General features: G+C 41.4%; 1 protein-coding gene across 1 annotated transcript; it reads right to left on the bottom strand.

Annotated features, from left to right (window-relative positions):
- Nucleotides 1-1,378: 1,378 nt before the first annotated feature.
- metap1 (methionyl aminopeptidase 1) lies at nt 1,379-19,095 on the bottom strand. The gene is made up of 12 exons (XM_077237369.1): nt 19,056-19,095; nt 18,670-18,901; nt 15,188-15,239; nt 14,945-15,054; nt 14,747-14,807; nt 9,404-9,495; nt 5,078-5,161; nt 4,409-4,547; nt 3,803-3,934; nt 3,464-3,607; nt 3,271-3,336; nt 1,379-2,609 (listed from the first exon to the last, which is right to left on the bottom strand). Exons 2-12 carry the CDS (start codon nt 18,781-18,783, stop codon nt 2,443-2,445), a joined length of 1,161 nt encoding a protein of 386 aa, XP_077093484.1. The 5' UTR covers nt 18,784-18,901; nt 19,056-19,095; the 3' UTR covers nt 1,379-2,442.
- Nucleotides 19,096-19,189: the final 94 nt, after the last annotated feature.

Genomic DNA, 19,189 nt, shown 5'->3' with positions numbered 1-19,189 from the left:
ATGGTTTTCAGAGTATATGCCTGTTCAGATTCATTTCGGTTTATGTGAATAGGGTTTTAAGGTCAAGGACTCTATTCCACAACTGCTTCAAGACTAGATGGCCGGCAAAATAAAGCTTGACGAGTTTATAACACACAAAATGGATCTGGAGGAGATCAATGATGCCATCAACCTCATGAAAACTGGATAATGGTATATTTCTCACATCTCAAGTTAATCCGGTCAACCTTTTAACAATTTTTCCTGTCTTACAGCATTCGATGCATACTGAATATATCCACATGAGAAGCAAAATATCGTCACCCAACTTCTACACCACAGTTTAAGGCCCTGTTTACACGAGAACGATTCCGGGTGAAAACGTAAAATATTTTATCGGATGTGCCTTTCGTTTATACGGCGACGGCGTTTTGGGGGCTTAAAAACGCAAAAAAGTGAAACCACACTCCAGATTGGAAATTGTGCACCTGAGACCCGCAGTGACAGCTGCTGTCAAACTAGCTAAAATGGAGTGACGCAAGTAGCTTTGCAACAGAGCGGTCATTTGAAGTCGAGAACTTTTCTCCCCCGCCTTCACCTGAACTGCGGTCACCAGCTCAAACTGCGGTCTAGATCCTGCATCGCGATCGGCATCCGATTATTCTTATATTCAGTCATTTTGAGGTAATTTTTTCCAGGATTATTATTACTATTACGTTCATTATATTTTGCTGCTATGTGAAAAAAATAATCAGCAAATCGCGCCGGCGTGTTTGTCGACACCAGAGGATTAACTTTAGCCTAATAAGAAGGAACATAAATTGTGATTAAAAATATGCTTCATGGAGAAGCAATCCCACGTAAAATGCAGGTTGCACACTGGAGCAATAGGCGAGATTAACTGCCTAGGCTACACAAAATAATCTAAATAACTAAATAAATGCTATGCTAACTAGATGCTAATATATACCTATCCTGATCGTTTTCAATACTCGTTACCAACTCCTGACTCGCTACAGTAGTTTTGACGGAACCAGATGCTTTTATACAAGGGGCTGCCAAGGGCGTGGTGAGCTCGCACCAACGGCGTGACAGAGTGACGTCAGAGAGTATTCTACGTCAGAAAGTACCCCTACTGCAGGAGCTTTCCGTTTAACCTGAAGAGGGCAGCACTCAGACGTTTTTGCACCATATATTTGAAAATTAAAACACGTTATACCCAAATGTCAAAAAATGTACTCGAATCAATGAACAGCATTTATGAAGCTCCATTCTTACAGATAATTAACTAAAAAAAGTTGTTTTAGTGTTTAGTTACCCTTTAATACTCGTTAAATTAACTAACTATTTCTGAAAGGTGTAGAACTAAAATGATGGATTGAATCTTGTACTCCAGTTCTGCTTGGCAAGAAATTTAATTGTTTCACCAAAAGCAACAAAAATTCAATACAGAGGAACTTCTTGAATTATCTTTTCACCTGCTTTCATAAGTCATTGTTGAAATTGCATTCTGTTGTGATTGTATGAAGTTTGGCATTTGTTGTACATTAAAAAAACTAACAAGTCCAAATAAAGGAGAAAATATACTTTAATTCAGCTTGAATACTGAAACACTCTACTTGATTCCATGAGATGCATCAAACTGATAAAGAGGCCTGCAACTGTTTTTTTTTGACATTCGCATTGCTCTTTAAGTGGCATTAAACAACCAAAGACAAACAAAAATCATCTAGTCATTGAGTAAGATGACTGCAGTGAGAGGACATTCAGTAAGGCCATCCTCTCCCCATCACAAAACATAATTGTACACCATTGTACCTAAACTAATGTTTCCCTAGGTGACATTCTCACTCAAACTGGATTGATTTAATTGAACCTTATTAACGCTGGTAGAAGTTCATGAAAAACATTTGTACAATGTTCAATAACATTACGAGGCACTCTTTCAGCTGTAAAGAGTTTTCATATATCAATCTTGATTTGATAAGGTTTGGAGAGACTCCACAGGGTTTTATCACATACACTTGTTGCATCTCAAACCTCAACAATGGCTTACAAAACAGACCCGGTACACTGCAACGAGCCAAGGCATACAAACACACTGAAGCAGACAGAGACAGCAAACCTCACACAGCCGACACACTCTCATAAACACACAGGTGCGTACACGCAAAACCACTCACGCAGATACCTCTGCCTTGAAGACAGAGTGTGGTGGCACTGAAACCAGACTAAAGGCCAGTGCCTTTAAATTTTCTCAGATCCAAGCTGATTAATGTGACTGCCAGGTGACACATTCAAAAGTTACCAAATCTCCATCTCCTGCCCAAATCCACTGATACGGCCACTTGGCCAATCATCTCCTGCCCAACAGAGAACCACAATGTGATTGGCTGATTGGTGACATGGGGCAGAGCTGCTGTATCCTTCACTGCACAACAGGGCTGATATAACCCTACCATCCTACATTTGGGACAGGAAGTGAGCACGGCCATTATCCTCAAGGCGACGTGTGAGGATCTCACAGCCAGTCTCCGTCACAAGGAGCGTGTGCTCAAACTGGGCCGAGCGTTTGCCGTCACGAGTGACTGCAGTCCAACCATCTGGCCACGTCTCATCTTGCCAACCACCTGCACAGAGCAAAGACTCTTTAATAATCAATTGATTATAATATTTAAATCACACTGAGTCTAAATTTTTTTTATAGTTAACAGTATGTTGAAGGAAAGAAAACTTGTGCAGTTGATGGGTTCAGCAATTTGCTTGCAAATACACAAGAATATTGTAGGAATACAAAACAAAATAGTTCAGTTATACCCAGCCACTCAAAAGTTTTATGCTGATAAAGACTTTTTGAAAAAAGTCCCTTATGCTCACCAATGCTGCATTTATTTGAACAAAATACATTAAAAACTGTAATATTGTGAAATATTATTGTAATTAAAATAACTATTTTTTATTTTTTATATATTTTATAATGCAATTCATTCCTGTGATGACAAAGCTGAATTATCAACAACCATTGTTTCACATTATCCTTAAGAAATCATTTTAATGTTCTGATTTGCTGCTCAAGAAAAATTTCTTATTATTAATGTTGTGAACAGTTGTGCTGCTTATTCTTTTTGAAAAAAAACATGATATTAACTTTGACAGCCTTACTTATTAAACTTTTTAGGGAAAAACTTTTATTTTTATTTTTTTTATTTAGGACAATGGACAATAAAGAACTGTCCCAGAATTAGCTACAAAGCTAAATTTCATCTGCAGTCCCTCACACATTGTTCTTACCTTCGCAAATCATGGGCTCAATAGTAAACACATGTCCAGGCTTCATCACTCCAACTGCTTTATTCTCTGTAGAAATACAAAAAACAAGGACAGTACAAGCTTTATGAGTGTTTGCAATCTCTGCAGATTTACATCACAGTATGCAATGTTTTTATCATTCAGACTGCATCAAACTGGACTAGATGTTACTCACTGGCATAGTGCGGTACGTTTGGTGCCGTGTGGAATAGTTTGTGAATGCCGTGACCACAGTAGCTCCGTACCACAGAGAAGCCATTGGCCTGGGCGTGTTTCTGGATGATGTTCCCTAGCTCACGGTACCGAATACCAGGCTTTACTAGACAAGACAGCAAAAAAACACCTCAGATCACAACACAGACATCCCACTGTGCAAGTCTGCCCTCTAAAGGTCATTAGTGTACATCACATCAGACAAACATACTGTACACTATGCCAAATAAAATGTCTAATTCACATAGCATGGGGTCTGTTGAATTGTTTAGTGCTTGTTTGCAAGTAGTTTAATTCTCACCAGAGTCAATGGCTTGCATAAGACATTCATAAGTGGTCAGAACCAATCTCTTGGCTCCCTCATCTACTTCACCCACAAAAAAAGTTTCATTCAGATCTCCATGGTAACCATTGTGGTAAACTGTTATATCGACTGCAGGGGAAAAATAACATATGATTGGTCAAGTAAACATGTAATATGAAGTGCAATTCAACTTAAGTCTGAATGTTTTTCTGCATTTAGTTTTCGCATCTAGTTTTCGCAGAACTGCAGAAAACTACACAGTGACAAACTGATTTGATTATGCATTCAGCTAAGATCATGATCATAAACTGAGCAGGAGGAAAAAACATCAGTCTGGACACTGGCAACACATTTACAGAACAGTGAAAGTGTGCAAAAATAAATAAATAAATTTAAAAAAGTCACGCACAGATCTCTTAATGCCTAGTTAATGTGTAGCTGACATCTGGACTAACTGAAATATGTAATATATTTTAAATTTAGAAGGAGAGTGTGTATATTCTTTTAAAACAGCATTCTTGGAGGCAAAAATAAGATCTCCTGTAACATCTCGCAAGTAAGATGCACGTATATCGTAATGTGCACATGCATGCTGATACATACTGTTCAGTATGTCCCCGTCTTGAAGGAGACGGCGGTCAGGTATCCCATGACAGATGACTTCATTGACCGAGGTGCAGCAGGACTTGGGAAAGTTGTAGTAGTTCAGAGGAGAGGGGTAGCAGTTCCTCGCTGTACACGCCTTAACAAGTAAAGATGGAGACACCAGATTAGGATCAATAACAACACACAAGATGGCCATATACAGGCAGCACAACTCAAACCATAACAAAAGTAGAGTTTACAAAAACAAAATCTATGTATTCTTTCATTCATATTCATTTTCAAATAATTACTCTTTTTCTAGAATATAACTGGCAAAAAGTAGTCCAGCACGAACCATGACTTTTAGAGCAGTGGTTCTCAGTCAGGAGTCCAGGGCCCACTAGGGGGCCTCAGCAAACTTCCAGGGGGACCCCAAAATGTCTTAAAATTATTTAAATTTAAGCTGACATATTTTTGAGTTTATTCATTTTATAACAAAAGGGCCAGGCGTACTCTTTGGAGTCAAAAAGGTAAAGAACCACTGCTTTAGAACAAATAAAATAGACAAATTTCCATATGAAGGCATCAGCAATTTCACATTTCCCCTTAGATAACCAGTATTTAAACAATGCATCGATCAGACTACTAGTTTTTAATATTTAAAGAGAAAAGATTGTGAAGTTTTACCAAATGCACCGCATGATCGATCTCCTCTGTTGTCATTCCAGGTTTCACCATCATGCCAGCAATGTCAAGTACTTCTCGAGCCAGCTGAAGGAGGAAACTGGCACATGTAAATTTCAGAACATCACCACTATCTTGCTTTCCTTGCATTGGTTGCATTTTAACTTTGGTTTTTAAATCATTACATAATCTTGCACCAGTCTATCTTGCGTAGTTGTGCGTCCACACAAATCATCGCAACCACTCAGATCGGGACATTTGTGAAGGTGATCGAGCATTTGCTACCGCTCGTCCAACACTCTGGAACAAGCTCCCAGTAGCCATCTGAACAGAACCTTTTCTTTCAGTTTTTAAATCTATGCTAAAATCCTATTTATTTGAACAGATCATGTTAGTCTAAAATACAAGTCAAATAGGTATATTATCTTGCTTTGTATTTTTTTTATATTTAATTAATTTGTTTTTCTCTTATTCTATGTAAAGCACTTGTCAACCCATGGTTGTTTTTAAATTTGCTTAAGAAAGAAAGAATATGTATAGTCAACAATTCAAATCTCTTCAGCTCATAATAGACATGATAGACCGACACTAGTCAATTTTTCAGCTGATTTACATAAAATGTGTGAAATCATTTTGTTTTTCTGAGGTTCTCCTAGCAATAAATGACTAATTGAATAAAATAAAAAAATCAAAGGGAGAACAAACAGCAGCAGAGCAATTAGAAGTTAAATAGAGGCATACAAATGCCTCACTCCATGCATCCTAATTAAATCTATTACATTTGTTCATACTCAGTATTCCTGTTTTTATTTCGGTAACCTTCAAGCTGATTTGCTAAAACTGATGCATTGCATTACATGACAGGCAAATGAAACATGAAAAAAAATATATATACACACACATTACGTCAGTTTACCCCTCCTTGAACTGCCACCTTAACGTGGTGGAGGGGTTTGAGTACCCGAATGACCCTAGTAGCTATGTTGTCTGGGGCTATATGCCCCTGGTAGGGTCTCCCAAGGCAAACAGTTCCTAGGCGATGGGTCAGACTAAGAGTGGTTCAAAATCCCTTATGATTGACAAAAATTCAAGGACCGTGACGTCGCCCGGTATGGCGCAGCCGGGGCCTCACCCTGGAGCCAGGCCCGGGGTTGGGGCTCGTATGCGAGCGCCTGGTGGCCGGGCCTCTCCCCACGGGGTCCGGCCGGGCTCAGCCCGAAGGAGCGACTTGGGACCGCCTTCCCGTGGGCTCACCACCTGCAGGAAGAGCCGTAAGGGGCAGGTGTAGAGAGGATCGGGCAGCAGTCCAAGGCGGGGACCTTGACGACCCGATCCCTGGACACGGAAACTAGCCTTAGTGGAACATCACCTCCCTGGCGGGGAAGGAGCCTGAGATGGTGCGTGAGGTTGAGAGGTTCCGACTAGAGATAGTCGGGATCCCCTCTACGCATGGCTTGGGCTCTGGAACCACACTCCTTGAGAGAGGATGGACTCTACACCACTCTGGAGTTGCCCATGGTGAGAGGCGACGGGCTGGTGTGGGTTTGCTTATAGCCCCCCAGCTCAGCCGCCATGTGTTGGAGTTTACCCCGGTGAACGAGAGGGTCGCTTCCCTGCGCCTACGGGTTGGGGATAGGTCTCTCACTGTCGTGTGTGCCTACGGGCCAAACGGCAGTGCAGAGTACCCGGCCTTCTTGGGGTCTCTGGGAGGAGACTGGGGACTACGTCATTCTGCTGGGGGACTTCAACGCTCACGTGGGCAACGACAGTGACACCTGGAGGGGCGTGATTGGGAGGAACGGCCCCCCCAACCTGAACCTGAGCAGTGTTCAGTTATTGGACTTCTGTGCTAGTTACAGTTTGTCCATAACGAACACCATGTTCAAGCATAAGGGTGTCCACCAGTGCACGTGGCACCAGGACACCCTAGGTTGCAGGTCGATGATCGACTTTGTGGTCGTTTCATCTGACCTGCGGCCGTATGTCTTGGACACTCGGGTGAAGAGAGGGTCGGAGCTGTCAACTGATCACCACCTGGTGGTGAGTTGGATCCGATGTCGGGGGAGGAGGCTGGATAGACTCGGCAGACCCAAGCGTACTGTAAGGGTTTGCTGGGAACGTTTGGCCGAGTCTCCTGTCAGAGAGATCTTCAACTCCCACCTCCGGCGGAGCCACGACCAGATTCCGAGGGAGGCTGGAGATATTGAGTCTGAGTGGACCATGTTCTCCACCTCCATTGTCGAAGCGGCTGCTCGAAGCTGTGGCCGTAAGGTCTACGGTGCCTGTCGAGGCGGCAATCCCCGAACCCGGTGTCGGACACCGGAAGTAAAGGATGCCGTCAAGCTGAAGAAGGAGTCCTATCGGGCCTGGTTGGCTTGTGGGACTCCTGAGGTAGCTGACAGGTACCGGCAGGCCAAGCGGACTGCAGCCCGGGTGGTTGTGGAGGCAAAAACTCGGGCCTGGGAGGAGTTTGGTGAGGCCATGGAGAAGGACTATCGACTGGCCTCGAAGAGATTCTGGCAAACTGTCCGGCGCCTCAGGAGAGGGAAACAATGCCCAACCAACGCTGTTTACAGTGGAGGTGGGCGGCTGTTGACCTCAACTGGGGATGTCGTCGGACATGAGATCCGCCCTGAGTACCTCAAGTCTCTGGATGTTGTGGGGCTGTCTTGGCTAACACGCCTCTGCAGCATTGCGTGGCGGTCGGGGACAGTGCCTCTGGGATGGCAGACCGGGGTGGTGGTACCTCTTTTTAAGAAGGGGGACCGGAGGGTGTGTTCTAACTACAGGGGGATCACACTTCTCAGCCTCCCTGGGAAAGTCTATGCCAGGGTACTGGAGAGGAGAATACGGCCGATAGTGGAACCTCGGATTAAGGAGGAACAGTGCGGTTTTCGTCCGGGCCGTGGAACACTGGACCAGCTCTATACTCTCTACAGGGTGCTGGAGGGTACATGGGAGTTTGCCCAACCAGTCCACATGTGCTTTGTGGATTTGGAGAAGGCATTCGACTGTGTCCCTCGCGGCGGCCTGTGGAGGGTGCTTCGGGAGTATGGGGTCCGGGGTCCTTTGCTAAGGGCTGTCCGGTGCCTGTATGACCAAAGCAGGAGCTTGGTTCGCACTGCCGGTAGTAAGTCAGACTTCTTCCCGGTGCATGTTGGACTCCGGCAGGGCTGCCCTTTATCGCCGGTTCTGTTCATAGTTTTTATGGACAGAATTTCTAGGCGCAGCCAGGGGCCGGAGGGTGTCAGGTTTGGGGACCACGCGATTTCGTCTCTGCTTTTTGCGGATAATGTTGTTGTGTTGGCCCCTTCACACCAGGACCTTCAGCATGCACTGGGGCGGTTTGCAGCCGAGTGTGAAGCGGCTGGGATGAAAATCAGCACCTCCAAATCCGAGGCCATGGTCCTCAGTCGGAAAAGGGTGGCTTGCTCACTTTAGGTTGGTGGAGAGATCCTTCCTCAAGTGGAGGAGTTTAAGTATCTTGGGGTTTTGTTCACGAGTGAGGGAAGGATGGAACGGGAGATTGACAGACGGATCGGTGCAGCTTCTGCAGTAATGCAATCGATGTACCGGTCTGTTGTGGTGAAGAAGGAGCTGAGCCGTAAGGCAAAGCTCTCGATTTACCGGTCAATCTACGTTCCTACTCTCACCTATGGTCATGACCGAAAGAACAAGATCCCGGATACAGGCGGCCAAAATGAGCTTTCTCCGCAGGGTGGCTGGGCGATCCCTTAGAGATAGGGTGAGAAGCTCGGTCACTCGGGAGGATGTCAGCTGAGGTGGCTCGGGCATCTGTTCCGGATGGCTCCTGGACGCCTTCCCGGGGAGGTGTTCCGGGCACGTCCCACTGGGAGGAGACCCCGGGGAAGACCTAGGACACGCTGGAGAGACTATGTCTCCCGGCTGGCCTGGGAACGCCTCGGTGTCCCCCCGGAAGAGCTGGAGGAAGTGTCTAGGGAGAGGGAAGTCTGGGCATCTCTGCTTAGACTGCTGCCCCCTGCGACCCGGCCCCGGATAAGCGGAAGAAGATGGATGGATTACGTCAGTTTATGGGACGCCACTCAGAATAAAAATTCTAACATAGGACAATCTTTCTCGAATTGTATTTTGGATGTTACACATTAACCACGTAATTCTGTTCATTCAGGTACAACACAAAACTAAAGCTAGTTCATTAACTATACAGATTCCTGTTATCTAATATTTGGTTGTTATTGTACTTTATCCCTGACTCTCACAACAACACCCAAAACTTCAACTGTAACATTTCACAGTTATTATTCTGCATGCAAAGTTATTATTTGTGGAGTTATGATGTTGATTTACCTTGCAGACAACTCTCATGCCCTCAATCTCTTCAGCGTTGAGGATCTTAATCTGAGACGTCCCTTTCATGGTCTGCTCTGATTCTGACATTCCTGAAAGACGTGATGAATTTGTGAATTGGTGAGCAGTAAAGTACACTGATAGCCATCTACCCACAAAAGCATGATCTTACTATAACTCATATATACTGACTAGCTCTGCCTACTGACCTTTACCACAACCGAATCTCAACAGCACAGTCTCCAGTCAGCTAATGAAGACGACATAACCACTTCTTAGAGACAAACACACACACACACACACACACACACACACACACACACACGGTCGCTGATCTAGTGAGGTCTAGGACATGACAGTTTGGCAATGATGTGATCACAGACAGTTCCTGCTGGGGCTGGGCGGTATGACTATATATCGTGTGGCGGTAGAGATAGAGATTTAGTATAGCGACAAATACACTCTATAGGGCTTTTCACACTGCACTTAAAGGGTTAGTTCACCCAAAAATGAAAATTCTGTCAGTAATTACTCACCCTCATGTTGTTCCAACTAGGGATGCTCCGATTGATCGGATGCCGATCATGATCGGCCGATATTGGCTAAAAATAGATTGATCGGCGAACCCCAAAAGCGCCGATTAAAAAAGCCGATCACGTGACGTAAATTACTCGCGCGACTTTTTCCCACCTGCATGCGAGGCGCACGGGCACACAACAGCAGAGTGGAGCTTGGCAGTGGCAACATGAGTTCTCCTTCACCGGAACGAATAGGGAGTCTCCCAACGGATTGAAGCACGCGTCCGAGTGAAGGCCGTGCACCGCGCGAGCCACAACAGAACGCGGTATCTGCGCCACTGATCGCTGCGGCAACGAGCACTTTGATCACTTGATAAAAAAAAAAAAACATTTCAGCGCTAGATCGCCTCTTATTTAACAAATGAACAAAATGAATGCTCTGAGTTAACTGGAGATGTTTTTATTTATTTGTATTGGTACATTCGTGCCACGAGATGTTTCAAAAGTGGTGGTGGTATTTTATTTTTTTTGATCTGACGTAGTTTGTTCCTCAACTACATCAGATTCAGGATATTTTATTTAATGCCATGTCAGCATTCAAAGCTATTTTCATGGCAAAAATTCAATTATAAAAATACCATATAAATACAATAAAACAAAACAAAACAAAACAATAAGTCATTTTATACAATATATATTTTTAAATGAACATATGATAAAAAATCCAAAACCTTTTCAGGCATAATCTCATTAAATATGTCCTTTAATTAATGAAGTAACTTCATAAAAGAGCATTCTGCTCAACTACATCAGACGTTCATAATAATAACAGAAAAAAACTTGCCATAGTTTTGTCCTTTTATCAGTAGCCAGTTTTGTTGTAACAAGTTGTACATTTTGTTGCCAATTAGTAAATGTAGTGGGTGTATTAAGAGGCTACAATTTCCAAATATGCCTAAGTGTAACTTGATCCCCTCCCATTAGGCTGATCTGATGTGTGTTGGTCTGCCTGACCCCTCTATGTTTGGAATAATTTAATGTTACTCTGCCTTATTTGGGAAAGCTGGCCTACAGTAGCCTTAAGACATCTCATTTTCTAAATACAATTAAATGAACAAATATCTACAAATGGTGCAAAGTCTGCTATATTATAGATAAAAGATTACCATCACCCTGCCATTCTGTGATCGGCAGTGATCGGCAATCGGCAGATCATGATTTTGGTGATCGGTAATCGGTGATCGGCCCCAAAAATGCTGATCGGAGCATCTCTAGTTCCAACCCCATAAGACCTCCGTTCATCTTCGGAACACGAATTAAGATATTTTTGATTAAATCTGAGAGCTGGATCACTCCTCCATAGGCTTCTTAAAGGATTGAAACTTGTTCCCCGAAAAGTTATTAAAGACATCGTTAAAATAGTCCAAGTGACTACAGTGGCTCAATCTTAAATTTATCAAGCGACGAGAATATTTTGTGTGCGCAAAAACAAACAAAAATAACGACTTCATTTCAACTATTCATTTCCTTCTCTATGGGCCTCTAGTCAGTTCACGTAGTGTGATTGTGTAGAGCCACGTCACACGTAGGCTCACTATTGGCCGATGCTGGTTATGCGGGTGACGTGCAACACAGAAGCACTACGCTATTATACTAGTGAACTGACTCAAGGCCCACAGAGAAGGAAATGAATAGTTGAAATAAAGTCGATATTTATTTTTTCCGCACAAAAAGTATTCTCGACGTTTGATCGACTTAAGATTGAGCCACTGTAGTCACTTGGACTATTTTAACGATGTCTTTAATAACTTTTCGGGGAACACGTTTCAATCCCTTAGAAGCCTATGGAGGAGTGATCCAGCTCCCAGATTTAATAAAAAAATATCTTAATTTGTGTTCCGAAGATGAACGAAGGTCTTACGGGGATGGAACAACATGAGGGTGAGAAATTACTGACAGAATTTAAATTTTTGGGTGAACTAACCCTTTAATCCCAGGTTATCGTTGCTCTAAGCACTGTTTTTAACCCCGGGTAGAGAAACGTTTCACAAAACGTTTAGAAGTGGGGTTAGCATTGTGTTTTACCCAGGCTTATGAAACCCTGCTCTGGAACATTGCGGTGCCAAATGTGTACAAAATGCTAGAATGTTATGGCTAGATGCTGCTTAGCAACAAACCGCCAATCGCATGCATATTCACATGCTTTGGACAGTCACAGAAACACTAGCATAGTATAAACAGTACATTTCAGTGTTTGGGAGAAAAAAATGTCAAATGGTGACAGAAAATGTGTCAACTAGATTGAAGAGAGCATTTCATTCTCACCTTTACAGTAGATGAAACAATTGTATTGTATCGTCAGCAATATATTATATGAGGATGCGAAATGCTAGAGCCTTTATGTAAACAGTAAAAAGCCCTTATGTAGTAGTAATGCATAAAGAGATAACAGGATGTGTCTAAAAAAAAGTATTAACGCAAGTTTAGATGTACCATATTTCATTGAATTCTCAGCAAAAGCAATAAAACGTTTGGTCATATCGCCCACCTCTAGTCCCAGCTGAGTGACGATATCAGCCATGCAGAAACAAAAAGAGCCATGCTACTACACAGACACACTCTCGCTCACAAAAATACACTCACACGCCCACTGCGGAGTCAACCGCTCCCTTTAATACTATTAAAACAAGAGGACAGCACTGGCTAGACACACATGGGAAGCGGCGGGGCTTCGTACCTGCCAACAACCCAACCTCTGCAGCTGCAGAGAGCAAGAGAAGAGCTTCAGACACACACTGCAGCAGCCCACCCCAAAACACACACGGAAATAAATGGTAACGTGTATAGAGTGACTTCAGGACCATCACACACGCTCTCACAAAGAAGTGCAATTGAATGTACCGTTAAAAAATGCACAGACTTCTGACCTAACCAGGGAATGCTTTTGAAGACATTTAGGCTTTTTCAATACATCACTATTCTGCTGTTTGAAAGCCGGGGGCAGGAGACTCAAGGATGAGCTAATAACAGAGGAATGAGAGGCTGTAACTATAGGAGCCTAATACCAACTAATCACCAACATAATGGTTACTTACGGTAAGACACTGCAGCATCCGTAAATGAGGGACACATGAGCATTTATTCACAATACACAGTGATTCATGAGAAATGCATCTAGACTAGAAGAAAAATCATGATTCGTTCTTAAAGACGTGTATCATCTATCATTGTCTGAAAAAATGTTTCATCATGAACATCATTTACAGGGACCCCAAATAGTATTTGACACTTATGTCACACTTAAAGGTGCATTGTGTAATATTTAGGAGGATCTGTTGACAGAAATGCAATATCATGTACATAACTATGTTTTCAGTGGTACCTTACCTAATGAACCGTTATTTTTTTATTACCTTAGAATGAGCCATTACTATACAGTATACACCACGGGTCCCCTTACATTGAAATAGACATTTTGCGCTGATATGTTTCTACAGTAGCCCTGAACGGACAAACTCCTACAGAGCGCATTTCCTCTCTCTATGTTATTCTTTGTGCAAGGAAACTAGCTAAAGTCAGCGAATAAAACACTGACACAATGATGAACAAGTAACAATAATATTCACGATAACATTGTTTTACTGAATAATTAAGTAAACAATTTCTTAATTGATCTTTGTAAAGAAACCTCCTTGCTTAACTGGCTATCTGCGACGACGACATCTTTTCCTGTCGGCCATCCTAACTTCTGTTGGTTGCAGTTCACAACCTCACCATTAGATACCGCTAAAAATTACACACTGGACCTTTAAACACGTCTGCGTTTCATTGCATTAAATCAAAAATATCAGAGTGGCATCTGCAAATAAATAAAACCAGACCTTTTTGATTGTTCTCAGACACACTTGCATAGTAACTAGGAGGTTAGTGATAATCTATAATTTTTAAAAACCCACTACCATTTAAAAGTTTGGGGTCTGTAAGATTTTTTTTTTTTTGTTGAGAAATTAACATTTACTCAGCAATAAAGAATTAAATTAATCAAAAGTAACAGCAATTTATAATGTTACTAAAGATTTTTCTCTCAAATAAATGCTGTTCTTTTTAACTTTCTGTTCAACAGAATCCTGAAAAACATGCATCAGTATTCAACATTAGATAATATGAACAAATGTTTCTTGAGCAACAAATCAGCATATTAGAATGATTTCTAAAGGATCATGTGACACCGAAGACTGGAGTAATGCTGAAAATTCAGCTTTGCATCACAGGAATAAATTACATTTTAAATTATATTAAAATAGAAAACATTAAAATAGAAAAAAGTTAATATTTCACAATATAACTTTTTTTAACTATGCATTTGGCCTCTTTTCTCATTTCCTAATCGCAAACATATCTGTATTATTAGGATTTGGAGTTTAATGAACTTGGAATCATGATACAACAATAAAATACCAAACAAAAAACAGAGTTAGAGTTTTCAGTAAACAGAGGTTAGTCTTGCACATCTACAGTAGATGTGTATTTACAATAAACAGAAGTTTAGTGTGGTCAGAAAAGGTGCACTATTGCAGCAAACACTTTGAAAATCAAACAGCACTTCTGCAGATGAGATGGAGAGTGAGACCATTAGTTTAAAAGCTTGTATATCAGTGGCCCATTGCAGGTGTCAAAAGTTTAAACTTCATACAGGCGTATCAAACAGGACAGCCGATCGGAATAGTGGAATGACTCAAATAAAGGGCTTGGGGCAATAAAGCTAGTCTAGGTTAGAGAAGTCAATTTGAGTCAAATGTATGTGTGAAGGGTTTTGCAATCTTACCCAAAGGATGATCAGCATAGTCTGGTCTCTGGATGTTGCTAGGAACAAGCCGCATGGGTGTCTGAAAACAACCAAAAAAACTGTAAAACCCCCAAAAGAGAGCCGTAGAATGCAGTGGAAAAGCGGCATGTGCGTGCATGTGCTGCAATTTTTATCATGTCTGTGCTCATGTCCATCTCTAGTGTGCTGCGTCCTTACCAGTGGATAGTGGGGTCGCAGTTTACCAGTGTATCTGTAACCAGGCCACGGGTCTGTGTTGATTTCTTTCTCCACACAGTTCTTTCCCTCATCGTTTACTTTGTCCTCCTCTACAAATAAAACGCCAGATATTAATGATGGCAATATGCAAGACATGATTTGTATGGACTATGGAAAATTCAAAATGCAAATGCAGAATTGAACATCACTCATCAATAGCGAGAGTGAACAAAACACACATACTTGCTTTTTTGTGGAGCAGTTTGTGGGTTCCCCAGCTGCCTTTGAAACATTCCTGAAAACAAACAAGAACTTTATTAGAAGTTCATATTACTCAAACAATTTCACTTCTCAAATATCCTCAAAAATTAAGTTTCTGTTAACGTTGATGTATTTGCTAGTGTCAAAATTACACTACCATTTTTAAGTAGTTTAGGTTCAGTAAGTTTTTTTCTTTGAACTAATTTGTTTAATATATACAATGGATATAAAAGTCTACACACCCCTGTTAAAATGCCAGGTACTTGTGATGTAAAAGAATGAGACAAAGATTAATCATGTCAGAACTTTTTTCACTTTTATTGTGACCTATGATGTGAACAATTCAATTGAAAAACAAACTGAAATCTTTGAGGGGGAAAAATGAAAAATAAAAACCTCACAATGACCTGGTTTCATAGGTGTGCACACCCTCTTAAACTGGAGATGTGGCTGTGTTCAGAATTAACCAATCACATTCAAACTCATGTTAAATAGAAGTCATTACACACCTGCCATCATTTAAAGTCACTGATTAATCACAAATAAAGTTCAGCTGTTCTAGTAGGATTTTTATGACATTTTCTTAGTTGCATCTCAGAGCAAAAGCCATGGTCCGCAGAGAGCTTCCAAAGCATCAGAAAGATCTCATTGTTGAAAGATATCAGTCAGGAGAAGGGTACAATAGAATTTCCAAAGCATTAGATATACCATGGAACACAGTGAAGACAGTCATGATCAAGTGGAGAAAATATGGCATAACAGAGACATTACCAGGCAAGAACTGGACTTTCCTCCAAAATTGATTAAAAGATGAGAAAACTGGTCAGGGAGGCTTCCAAGAGGCCTACAGCAACATTAAAGGAACTGCAGGAATTTCTGGCAAGTACTGGCTGTGTGCTACATGTGACAACAACCTCCCATATTCTTTATATTCATATTCTTTTGGCCATAATTCCAAAAGGTATGTTTGGCGCAAAAACAACACTGCACATCACCCAAAGAACACCATACCCACAGTGAAGCATGGTGGTGGCAGCACCATGCTTTGGGGCTGTTTTTCTTCAGCTGGAACCGGGGTATTAGTCAGGGTGGAGGGAATTATGAACATTTCCAAATACCAGGCAATTTTGGCACAAAGCCTTCAGGTGTCTGTTAGAAAGCTGAAGAGGAAGTTCACCTTTCAGCACGACAACAACCCAAAGCACACATCCAAATCCACAAAAGCATGGCTTCACCAGAAGATAAACATTTTGGAATGGCCCAGCCAGACCCAGACCTGAATCCAATTGAACATCTGTGGGGTGATCTGAAGAGGGCTGTGCACAGGAGATGTCCTCGCAATCTGACAGAGTTGGAGTGTTTTTGCAAAGAAGAGTGGGCAGAAATAGCCAGGTCAAGATGTGCCATGCCAATAGACTCCTACCCAAAAAGACAGTGCTGTAATAAAATCAAAAGGTGCTTCAAAGTGTTAGCTTAAGGGTGTGCACACTTATGCAACCAGGTTATAGTGAAAAAAAAAGTCCTTAAAGATTTCAGTTTGTTTTTCAATTGAATTGTTCACATTATAGGTCACATTAAAGGTGGAAAAAGTTCTGACATGATTAATCTTTGTCTCATTCTTTTACATCACAAGAACCTGGCATTTTAACAGGGGTGTGTAGACTTTATATCCACTGTGTGTATATATATATATTTCTTAATTAAATTGATCAAAAGTGACAGTGAGGACATGTTTTTAAAAAAAAGTTGTCTTTTTTAACTTTATATTCATCAAAGAATCCTGAAAATATGTATCACGGTTTTCACAAAAATATTAAGCAACAAAATGGTTTTCAACATCAATAAGAAATTTCTTGAGCAACAAATCAGTACAGATGTCTGAAGGATCATGTGACAAAGACTTGAGTATACATACTATAAGAATATGTTAGTCATTTTCAACTATTATAGATACAACTATAATATTAGAAAAGTTCATTTAAATTGTAGTATTTTGCAACATTACTATTTTTCTGATTAACTAAATGCATAAGAGACTTTTTTTTATCTTACTGACCCCAAACTTTTTAATGGTAGTGTATATTATAGCATTTAAAATGTAACATTCTCTTCCAATAAACGGATCAAAAATTATGATTATGAGTGATGATTTTGCAATGAATATAACCGGAATATCCAAATTATTGTCCAAAAATAATGCTTGCAATAAATAGCAAATCACAATCCTCTTGTTTTAAAGTAAAGGATTTTTATATGTCTAGCTTCCTGTTTGAATAGGAAGTACATAACCACAGTAAACCGCGTTCATCATGTAATTTCATGGGTCTTAAATCAAAAGAAAAAACATGAAGCATGTAAAAAAAAATTTTTTACTGAACTGTTACATTGCATACAGCTACTAATATATTAGTTACAGGCGAGTTGTATCATGTACTTTAGCACAATTAGAAAGAAAAGCTGATGAAAATATCCTATATAATATGACAGAGCTCTGCACTTCTCCGTATTAAAGTATTACAGTGAGAGCTCATAACACACTGTAACGTTCTGTCATCACTAACTCGGCCTTATGTTGTTCCAAACCTGTATCACTTTCTTTCTTCAGTGGAACATAACAGAGGATATTCGGAAGAACGTTTGGCTCTAAACAACATAGAACCCAATTGACTTTCAGTGCAAGAAAAAAACGGGGGGAAAAGTGTTTCTACAGAGGAAAGAATTTCATACAATCTTAGAACTACATGAGGTTGAATTATAGCGCTGCAAAGGTGAATGTTTGAATCAGATGGAATAGGTGGAAATGCCAAATCAGATAAATTGGACTTGGCAACACCATGTCATAAAACCAGCCTCTCCAAAAGTGTTAAGAGTCCAAAGATGTGTCAAAATGTAATACGCCGTGTACTTCTACAGTATTTTTTGACCATAGGCGTTTGGCCTTAAAACCCAGTGAGCTGCCAACCTAGACAGCATTTTGACCATTATTCATGGCCATGTTGCAGCTCACTAGGATTTGAGACATAGGAGTGCCCAGCAAATCATACGAGAATGATGAGAGTCAGGGTTAAATCTACACTCCCTTATAGGTTGCACAGATTTATGCATAATGCTGTCATTTAACTTTAGAGATTATAAATACAGGGTTGGTGTATTGATTTAGCAACTGAGCAGCAAGCGGGCCACGCTGAGCTGAAGTCATTTAAGCACGTTGAGCAGAGAAACAGCTCGCTAATTTACATTTTCACTCCGTGTTAGGGTTTAACATCTCAGACTATGTCATGCTGAAAATCACCATGCACAAAACTTTAATGCAAACGTCAAAGCTCAAAGCAAGGGTTAAAGTGGCTGTTTGTGATGTACAGTAAGACAGCTAGCTAGCTAATGCTGAGCTCAGTCCCGCAGGCCGGCAGCGTGACAAAACCCGAACTACGCTTGTTTCTTAAACCAAAGTGTCAGAGCTTCACCTGAGAGCAAAAGTATGAGCCTTGAATTCCGAGTTTGATGCAGGTGGGACACTGGAGCTTAGCTTCGCTGCAGCAGCCTTCCGTCTCGCACTCCCGTGTCTCCACCGCCGCCATGTTTGCTTCTGCTGCTGTCGGTCAGAGAGAGAGAGAGAGAGAGAGAGAGAGAGAAAGAGCTGCTGCTGTCTCTACAACTGCAGTCATCTGAGATCGGAGGGAGGGACTCCAACACCACCTTGCATCATTGCAAAATTGTGTGTTCATTTATTTCACCTTATTGCAGCCACAATTATTGTCCACACATCATTGTAAAGTTAACGTTAGTTCGAATATTTCTTCTCCAACAACTAAAATAGTTTCACAAGAAGCAAAAGCATCACAGGCCTCACCAAGGACTGGAGTACAGTCTAAAGGGGAGCGGGCGGAGGTGGAGCAACAGAGACCTACCCAGCTCCGCTCAAAACGTTCTGTAATCACGCCTCCGTAGTTCCACTTCAGGTCGAAATTTATCTATTTCCCATTC

Source organism: Siphateles boraxobius, unplaced genomic scaffold (genome assembly GCF_051911475.1).
Source record: "Siphateles boraxobius isolate OS27281-9 unplaced genomic scaffold, OSU_SipBor_1 20, whole genome shotgun sequence".
Classification (NCBI taxonomy): Eukaryota; Metazoa; Chordata; class Actinopteri; order Cypriniformes; family Leuciscidae; genus Siphateles; species Siphateles boraxobius.
The sequence above is the reverse complement of the archived record's forward strand: the minus strand, read 5'-3'. Positions and strand labels throughout refer to the sequence as shown.